The sequence below is a fragment of the Apaloderma vittatum genome, unplaced genomic scaffold, assembly GCF_000703405.1.
Source record: "Apaloderma vittatum isolate BGI_N311 unplaced genomic scaffold, ASM70340v1 scaffold12544, whole genome shotgun sequence".
In the NCBI taxonomy this organism is placed as follows: Eukaryota; Metazoa; Chordata; class Aves; order Trogoniformes; family Trogonidae; genus Apaloderma; species Apaloderma vittatum.
In genome coordinates, this window is record NW_009711004.1 from 7892 (window position 1) to 17921 (window position 10030).

The window sequence follows — 10030 nt, forward strand, 5'->3', positions numbered from 1 at the left end:
CAGCCCTGTGGTACCGCAGCCCAGCCTGCTGCTCGTCGGCCAGTAAGTTCTCTCTGCAGAAAGGGTCTCCCAAGCAGCAACCCCCTTTTTTTTTTCCAAAAACTTTTTTTTTTTTTAAATAAAAACAACAATTGCTCTCACCCCTCTTTTTTTTGGTAGACACACATACGCACGCGCCAAGTACAGAATCTGGAACCGAGGATCCACGCAATGGAAAGGGAGCCAGCACCGCTCAGAGGTGGTGCACACATTCAGCAGCTGTCAAAGGAGAAGTCGTTTTACTTTCTTTTAAACTTGCAATGTTTGTCTTTATTTTGTTCTTTTATATTTTGAAAGTGAAAAGAAATAGTATCGAGTCAATTTCTTTTTTTTTCTGTTTTTTTTTTGTTTTGTTTTTTTAAATATTTGTTCTATGTATTTACAAGCCTTAAAGTTGCTCTAAAGGTTCTGAAAGTATCACTAGTACTTTTCCCCAGGGTAGCACTGTTTTGAATGAGTTATTTTCAGAGCGCTCTGGTCCGCAGCGGTTTTCTCAAATGCATTTCCTTCTGCTCCAAGGTTACGTACGTTTTGATAACTATTTTCTTTTTAAATTTCTGAAGCAAGCTGAGAGGCAGGCAGAAAACTCTGATGGCATTAAAAAAAAAATTGATCTCTTCCTCATCTAGCTTACCCCAACCCCCTTGAAAGTTTTGTCTATTTATCATGCTTTGAAACAAAACTGAGGTGCATATGAAGGGGAGGGAAATTTATTTCTCTGCTTTTGTTCTATTATACAATTTGTTTACAGAAACTGCAAATTAAAAAATTACACTGGCATTTGCAGTCCTTAAAATAATAAATTAAAAGTTTTCACTTTTTTTTTTGCTAAACAGATCTGTTTCGCTTTGTGTTTTTGTAAGTATGAGTCCTTGTTTAAAAAGAAAAGAAAAAACAAAAGATTAAAACAGAAAATATTTTCTATAAATAATACATGTATTTTGGTTTAGTGCTCCCGCCCTCAGGTTTGAAGTTTACTTTTTTTTTTCAAGTACCTTTTTTCCTCCGTGATCACCTTTGTGTTTATCTATTTTTACCTCTCCCACTCGTGCATGTGTGGGGGAAGGGGGGGTCTGCGCGAGAATTGGCCTTGCTGCACTGTGATTGGCGAAGACGTGAAACTTTTTAAAAAAATACTTAAACTGTTTTTTTTTTTTTCCTTTTTTCTTTTTTCCTCTCTGTATTTTAAGTTTTAATTATCCTCCGACTCCTCTTCAGCCTCCCGTAGCCACGTGAAGAACGCTGTGACAGATTTGAGCGCTACTCCTTTCCCGTTCTGCTCTGCCGGGTCCTTGCTGCTTTCCCACTTGTAGAAGGCATCCTCCGATATTACCTCCTCGTCGTACAGGCAATCGAAAAACATCCGCAACAAATCTGCAATAATGGAATAACGGGAGAGAACAGCTGTTAGCGCTGCGCGGTTTCAGCCGGCGGACAAAGCCGCGGTTCCAGATGAGGGGATTAACGTGACCTTTAGTGCAAGAGAGGCAGATACAAGTAAACGGAAGGTCTGTTACTGAGTTATTGCTTCCTGGCTGGTTACACACAGCTGAGAGGGACCCTCTGATGCCCTCGGGTAACAAGCGCTCTGCCGAAAAAGGAAAAGCAGCCGTGGGAACGTATTGCCTAGGGATTGGCCGGCAAGCAGAATCCACAGCAGCCCGTCCTCCCCTCGCTGCACCGCGCAAGCCTGGCTCCTCTCCAACGCCTGATTTGTCGCGGCTCAGCAGGAGGACTAATGGACAACTAAGGCCTTAAAGCTGAGGACAATCGAGCTGAGTGTGTCTGGGCACTCTGATTTTGTCCCCCAGACTTCCTGGGAATCCTCATCGCTTTGGCAACTCTGCCTCTTGTCCAAGATGTTTTTTGCAGGGGCTCTGGGACAAGACGCATCAGTTGCCCAACTCATTTTATTCCCTCCAAGTCCACAGATGTCTATGGTGCGGCAATGGAATTACAACACCCGGTGCTCTCCTATGTCCAGGTATTGTAAACTCAACTGATTGTTTTCTTACTCCTCTTCCCCCCACTACTCTTTGTTAACTCTTTATTCTGCGTGGCTGCTCACAGGAGTAACCAAGAGAAGAGCCGACCTCTCACCAAGCATCTGGGGACCCGCACTGCTCTAAAAGCAGGAATCTGGACAAGCAGAAGCCACGGCACGCTCTTTTCTCTCATCTGCTCTGTACGAAGGTACGAAGCTCCCTCTCCCAGTCCCTACCACTAGACTTTACTCCCGCAGAAACAACCTTTCCTTATACTGTCAGAGTTCAAACCCCCAGCGCGCAGGTGACACTTACTAGGAGGCTGATCAAGTTTTACTATTGATGCTTGTAGTGCATAAAGTGCTTGTAGTTCCTTCTCCGTGTCCGAGTCTAGGTACTTGAGTAAGATGGGCACTCTCTGTTTGATAACAGCGTTGTCCACACGGAAGCTAGAAGAGTCCGCTGAGGGCAAGAGAAGAAAACAGGGTCAGCAGCTTTGGCACACTGCAGGAGGGGCGGATCTTTCATCACCTTTGCTTGTCCAAATAGAAACCACAGATACAGGTTAGCACGGAGCAAAAAGACAAACAACAGGAAGTATTTCTGATCAACGGCTTTTTCCAAAAGCCTTGTTTTCTCTCGTTTCCCAACTTCAATCATTACCTGCAGGGATCCTGGCCCTAACCTGCTGACACACGCAGAAGAATTCCAACCTTGCAAGTGCAAATCGTTGTGTTGCCGCAGGCAACTGGATGTCCAAAGCACATACCATGGCTAGGGCTAAAATTTCAGCTATATACAAGGTTTTTAGAAAATTATATCTTTTTTTTTTTCTTTCTAAAAACACTAAGGCAGAAACAAAATCATAGGCTGCATATGACAGGGGAAATCAGGAACATATAAAAACATGCACCAGAAGTCCATCAGAAACATGGTTAAATTATTCAGCAGCTTTTAAGTAAATTGTGCAACACAATTACATCATCTTTTGAAAACAAAAGCAAAAAACCCCTCAATTAGAGGCAAAGTCCAAATGCAAAGCAGAAGATATTCCTGAAACACATCAGGGAACCCTGAAACATCTGCAATCGAGTCCTGTGTCATTCCACCATGAACAGCAGGTGGCATCAGGAAGGTTCTGTTCTCAGGCAGAAGAAGGCAGCTGGGCTGTTTTGCTCCTCGCAACAAGATGAAGTTCAGACCATTCTCTCCACCAAGCGCGACCTTACAGCTAAGAGCAGGACCAGGTGCGTTACAAGTGCCGTTTCTCGCCTTGCCAGCTGCCAGTGCTAAAGGTAAAGAAACCAAAGCGAACAGACCAGGTGTTTCTGGCTGCAGCACCTCATGTGAGCCGCCCCGAGGGTCTGAGGCTCACACAGCTCACCTGGGGACCCACCTTTCCTCCGCTTCCAGCCCACTGCCCGACAACTCATCCACACAAACCAGCTTTCCAAAATTACAACTTCGTACACAGAACTATTAAGAAGAGAGAGATGCAGGCTGGCTTCTCTTTTGCAACCCACGCTTCCAGCTCGCACATGGCAATTCATGATTGCAGAGAGCCCACGCGTACTTGCTGACACAAGAGTGGAAATGTTAATTATCTTAATAATGTCTAGTGCACTTCCACCTTCCCCAGAAGAATCAATGAACTGGTGTTACTCAGAGTCGTCTGAAAGGTCTCCTCACATCAGGTCACTGGGACACACCACGGCCTCGAGGTTGCCGTAACTGGCGAAGTGCCCGGCTGCCCCAGGGGAACGGAGACCCTGCTCTCCAGCCCTGGAGTTCAGTACCATGTGAAAGTCTTAGTGTGCGATAAAAAAAAGCCTTGAGGGAGGGAAAAGCGCTATAACCCTGAAAAATATAAAATAATTCTCTGCATGTTTCGTTTGTACCGTGGTTACTCACCTATAATAGCTGCTTTACAAACTGCTGTCATTAAAGCTCTAAGGAATGTAGGTGAACTCATCTGGCTTTCATCTAGATTAGCCTGAAATCAAGAGCAAACAGACCAGTTAAAAACACGCCACTGCGGGAGAGCAACCGCTTCCGAACTCCACCGCTGAATCTGGCAGCAAGTTCGAGTTCAGCAAAAGCTGCTGCGGCAGAAACCCAGTTCACCCCTGTGCGAGGGCTCAGCCTCGCCATCTGCTTCTCAAACCCAGCTCAGGCACGTCGACACGCAGAGCAGCTCTCTTGTGCTCCATACGCCCATTAACTACTCCCACAACGAGTCATTTGGCTTGAGAAACAAACCAACCCGACAATGCTTGGCTTCACCAATGCCCTTATCTATTTTCTAAGAGTTTTAGGCTTTTTCAACAAATTTTACAACATGCTCCTTGGGTGGAGTTTTGTTGGCTTGGCAGGAGTTATTCAGAGAACGGCCGTGTAACTTGTCCGAGGCTACAACGAGCCGGTGAGTGTCCCCAGATTTGCAGCGCTGCTCTCATCCTGCTCGTGAATTCTCAGAGGGCAGTAGAAAAATGACATTTCTAACGCGCCGCTCCCGCAACAGAAATAACTGAAACGAAGCCGACCAAGATTTAGCTGTGAGCACAGACCTACATGAATCAGGCTGGGTATGATTTCAGACGCCAGACTAAATATTCGGCTTAAAGGCTGCAGCCAGAGACAGAGGGCAAAAGATTAGTGCGTTGACAGGGTTTTTTTTTCCCTCCTCCTTTTTTCCCTTTTTCTTTATTTTTTTCTTACAGTGCCTGGTCCAGCACACCAGGAGAGGTACACTGCCCTCAGGGACCGCCCAGGACATTTTTGCAGCATGTCAAGGGGAAATCTGCGTAGGTCATGTTGCAAAAAGCCAGGAGCAGCTTTTATCCGGTAGTTTGAAAGGAAAGAATGTAGCAGTGTACCCCACATAAAATGTAGTAAGTAGCCAGAAGCAGTGTCAAAATAGCCAGTAGCCAGAATTCAGTGTCAGCCAGTAGAAAAAGGCAAGTACAAACAGAACTACAGTATTTAAAAAGCAGTTACACAGTTGCATGCTAATACTGCTAAAATTCTTTCTTCTAAAGCTTACTAGGAAATAACGGACTGATTATATTTTAGATTTTACTTCTCTGGAAGTGTTGATTGCACAGACCTAATCCTCTTAGTGCCCTATGCCCAGGGGGGAGCCTGCAGACGAGAAATTATTTGCAAAAGCAGTTAACGAATGGTGCGCGGGGAGGGTGGAAATAGTCTTTGTACCTCTACCCAGTCAAAGATTTGTTCATCGTTCGCCTTGTCCTCAACAATGAGTTTTTCTAGCTGCTTGCTCAGCTCTTCCGCAGAGAGTTCTTTCTCTGAAAGTGCTTCTGAGGAACTGGAACAGTCGGACTCCGTGAAGTCCAACTTCTGCAACATCAGAAGGGATGGTAAGAATTAGTTAAATACACTTCCCTGTGCTGAACTACACCAAACCGAGGCAGAGAGCGACGCTTCATCCTGCTTCCTGTCATCTTTCAGCTGCAAAGTCATCATTACAACCATTTACATGCTTTTTCCATCCCGAAGATCCAAAACATTTTACACATGGCAACGACATTATCCAGTGAAGACAACCACGCACCTCGGAGCAACTCCAGCCCTCTACAAAACAGAGGGCGTGTTGCTCAACTAAAACGACGGGGAGCTGGAACACAATTACCAGAGCCGACATTCGCTCCACAAAATTGCAGCTAACGCCCCAATTCACTGCAAAACGCCACAGAGGATCTACGGTGACCTCACCAAGCCCCGGGCCTTGCTAATCCATTTCATTTCGTGCAGCGCAGCGCTCCCTAAGTGCTAAAAGAGAGCAGTGGATTACTTGGAGCTCCACAGGGAGACCTCCAGCTCCTTCCTTAGGAGCACCACCAGCAAGAGCTGCCCTCCACCAGGCCTGGCTCCTCTTGGTTGCCCCAGACCGTGATGCAGGGTGGGATGTGTGAATAATTGCTATCATTTATTCTGGCCCTTCTGCAGATGGTCTCCCCTTGCTGCAAAACTCATTCTTTTGAGTTCATTCCCCTCAGCTGGACAGAGAGATCACCCAGAGGAAGCTGGCGGAAGGAAGATGCGTGCCTGGAGGGGACAAGCCTTGGTGAGGGAGACCCTTCACTCCACGTCCCATACGCCAACTACACAGAGGAATGGGATGGGAGAGGACGACCCCAGGGGACGTGGGTGTGAAAACTGACGTGCCAAAATCGTGAAGCAGGTGCTTGTTCTGAACTCACTTGTTCCGTGAGAAAGGTATGTACATCCTCCCCTTCGGGTAAGTAGTCCTTCCAATTGAGGCCAGACTCCCTCCATAAGGCTCCCACTTTCTTATGGCTCTAAAACACAAACAGTTTGGTCATTTTAGAGAGCAGAGAGGCAGCCGGGGGAGCTTACACGAGCCGGAGTGGTGCAGCTGTGTCAGAAGAAATAAAGAAACCGCTCAGCCACCGAACAAGATGCCTCGCAATGAAGTGAAAACCTCCGGAAACCCCGTGCAAGAGAAATTATATAAGCAATCCTGCCACAGGTAGACACATCTTGTCAAGTGGTCAGACGCCACGGTGATGGGTAATAAACAAGGCATAACGTGACCCGTGGGGTTCGCAATGACTTCAGCCCGAGATTGCCTACAAAAAGTGACAGAGCTGAACCGGGCGCAGTTTCCCAGGGCTGTGACAGAGCTGCCAGTGAGATGACTTAGATTCTTCTCCTGACTCTGTCATCAACTTACTCCGTGATTCACTCTCCCCCTGCCTTGACACTAAGGCACCCACAAATTAAATTAGCTACTTCTGCAAAATAATTATTCACGTGGCTGTTTTCCGCACAGAGATCAAGCCTCGAATTCAGATCCGTAATACTGAGTTCACTCTTCAGTTCCTAGAACTCCCTGAGAAGAGGTGCCTTTCAGCCTTCCACGCCCTCGAATGTCCCGCCGACCTTTCGGTATCCTGCCTAAGACGGCACGTACACAATTCTGACGAGAATAAATCCCCCAGTAACAACGAGCTCTCTTCACCCAAATGCTTTGCCAAAACTTTTACCTTACTGCACCCGCACAAGGGGGATTGGTGCGTAGCCTAAGCTAAGCCCTGATAAAAGCAGCCTGATTAGCAGTTTACAAAGCAATTGCCGTTTTAAGTTAACATTAAGGGCTAATTGTGCATAGTTCCGGCTATCATTCATCAGGACTTGAATTAGATAACTGGTTTTACAGTGAAATACCCGAGTCCAAGTACTGGCCTGGATGAGATCAAATTCGAAAGCTGTGGCAGAAAACAGGAACCCAACGCTTCAACCCCTAGAGCAGCTTTTCTTTCACAGATCAAAAAAAATAAGTGGGAGTCGATTGTCTAAAGCATAAGACTAAAATAAATAAAAAGTCACTATTTGCACTGCCAGACTGAAACGTTCCTGCAACACTCAACCTTATTTGAATGCATGCTTTAAAAAAAAAAAAAAAAAAAAAAGGCAAGTGAGGGATTTTACAGGGTTGAAAATTGACACTATCCGAAGTGCAGTATTTAGCTGGATTAAAAAAAAAGACAAAAAACGGAGACAGAGCTAGAGGGAAACCACCAAACTGTTTGGACACACAACTGTGAGATGTGTAAGAGAGCTCTAAAAGTCACAGGGTGAAAAGGTGTCACTACCCCTAGTGATGGGTGAATCTGAGAGAGTCGGCAGGTTTAGCTTGGATAAGCACCCAGAAGTCTGAGAGGCCGGCTGAAGCTTATCCGAACCCTCAGAACCCCTCCGGTCTGCAAGAACAGCTCTCTCGCAAGATTTCCGGCACTTGCTGCTTCTGGTCAGCCCAGAAATACCTTGAGAATGTCCCACTTGCAGTATTTCAACACTCTAGCTTCTGGAAGAAGCCAGGTACAAAGGTACCTGCAAAAGGGAAAGTGATGAGAGAAAAAAAAAAAACAAACAGAAAAAAAGTTAACTTGTTGGAACCTCATCAGGTTTGGGGATGAAGAAGCAGGTTTCCTACATTATCTGGACTAGCTGGTCCCATCCCTAAATATTTTCATGTGGGAAATGTAGAAGCTTTATGCACGAACACGTACTCGCCGCATCCAGCTCTTATGTACGAGCGGGACGCCCGGACACTTACCATTTGTTTGCATAGAAGGTGCAAGATTTCAGCAAGCAAGACGCCGGCTCTTCCCACAGGAAGCAAAGGTTTGCTAAATTCTCTAGAATGAAAATAAAACCGCAATCACACGTTATTTTCCCTTGGAAGGCAAGGCAAGGGGTAGGGATCAGCATAAGGCAGGAAATCACCTTTAAAGTCTGCCAGGAGTAAAGGGTTTGATCTAGCTCACAACACACACCTCAGTGAGGCAGCGCACTCGTTGCAACAGGGCTAACTAGAAAATTTATTCGTATGTTATGTCAAATCCACTCATTTTTCTTGGATGCGGTGTTCAAGGAGCAAGACCCCTGTTTTGGGAAAAGGCTACTGAATTCACTGCTTATAGGAAAAGGGAACCATTCAACTGGCTTCTAGTTAATCCCGAAGTATATCAGGACACGCACAAAATGCAGAAACTCGGGTCCTGGAGGCAGTTCCCAGCCTCACAGGGAAGGTTTTATGCCTGTTTAAGGCAGTGCCCAGGGGGCAGCTCCGAGACAAGGACTCCTGCACGACACCTCGCTCTCCTCAAATCCAAGTCTCGGAGCCTCAGCGCGCTCTCGAATGACTCTGACCGCCCACCACCGGGGTATTTTTCAGCTCAGCCGAAACAAACAGGATTGAAGAAGATTTATGGATAAAACTTGTGCTCCTGCCTGGCGACTACAGAGCAGCGAGCAACCTTCCCCCGCAGCGCTTGCTCCGTGCCGCGAGCATTTTCTCCACCCGTACGAGAAGGCGAAATGCCGCTCGTCTTTTATCCACTGATGGGAACCATGCTGTGAAAATGCTAGAGTGGGGCCAGGTAGAGAGCTCAGCTCCCCCAACGCTGGAAAAGAGCAGCTTTACTTACTGTATAAGTTCTCTCATAGAGATTCCTCCTTCTTTTAACATGGGGGTCACCAACTCAGCTAGGTACAACCAAATGTGGGGGATATCTATGGCCATATCGTCCGCCATCTCCAAGGTATCTGAAAAGCTTTTAAAAAAAAAAAAAAAAGAAGAATGTCAGACATTAAGGACAATTTAATTTGAGGCTTTTCCTGCAAAGCAAATCTGTACTTAAAAAAGAGGAGTGAAGAGAATCAAAAAGTAAAAAAAAAAACCCCTATTGTCATTTTATGCTTTCAGTGCTTCTAAACTGCCAGGAGTGAATTTCTTTTAAGTGGTAACATGGGGAGTGTGTGGCAAAGCGTCACCTTCCGTCAAGCCAGCAGACACACCCAGAAAAGCCCCATTTACAACAGTTCTTATAACCCCAGTAACAAATCTTTTGCTAATTAGTAAAACCTCTAAAAGTTTGAAAAAAAAAAAAGGTCTAAAAATGCAAACCATCTAATAAATGGAGCCTTCTTAAAAAGAGCCAAACATTTACAGACGGGATTAATAGTAAGAGAAGCCCGAATGTAAGGTGAGCAGCAACATTTCGGTAAGTACGTAAAACAGCACACAAAGGAGTTCAACAGAGAAGAGCCGAGGTTTCCACCCAGAACAGAAAACGCAAACAGGACGAATTACAAAATCGCTCCCCAACAAAACAGTTTCCAGAACCGCTCAAAACTCTTCTTTCCGATAAAAGCCTTGTAGGTGGCTTCACCTCCCATGCCTGGTGCAAACCGATCTTTTTTCTGGCTCTCCTGCCAGTTTCCATCATGATTCATTTCTCCCCGAAAACCTTGAAAATGCTGGGGTTTGCGCTTCAAACGCAGACAACATCTCCCTTGCTTGGTTCCTTCCATCCTCTGCTACCGAGCTTTGTACCAGGGTTTCTACCAGAAACTGGTTTCTGTTGCGTATCTCTGCAGACCTGTACCGCAACTCCCTAATTACACAGTCATTTGCCTCGCGTGAGTAAGCGCCATGGTTTTCCGTGGTGTCTTCA

At 46.0% G+C, this 10030-nt stretch overlaps 1 protein-coding gene across 1 annotated transcript in view; it reads right to left on the bottom strand.

Moving 5' to 3' along the window:
• Window positions 1-299: 299 nt before the first annotated feature.
• The window catches only part of LOC104272484 (eukaryotic translation initiation factor 4 gamma 3-like), a 72147-nt gene continuing 62416 nt past the window's right edge, over window positions 300-10030 (bottom strand). The window contains 7 exon segments of the mRNA XM_009867499.1: window positions 300-1413; window positions 2340-2486; window positions 3936-4017; window positions 5238-5384; window positions 6248-6346; window positions 8128-8209; window positions 9002-9127. Coding sequence (XP_009865801.1) covers window positions 1232-1413; window positions 2340-2486; window positions 3936-4017; window positions 5238-5384; window positions 6248-6346; window positions 8128-8209; window positions 9002-9127 — 865 coding nt within the window. The 3' untranslated portion in view covers window positions 300-1231.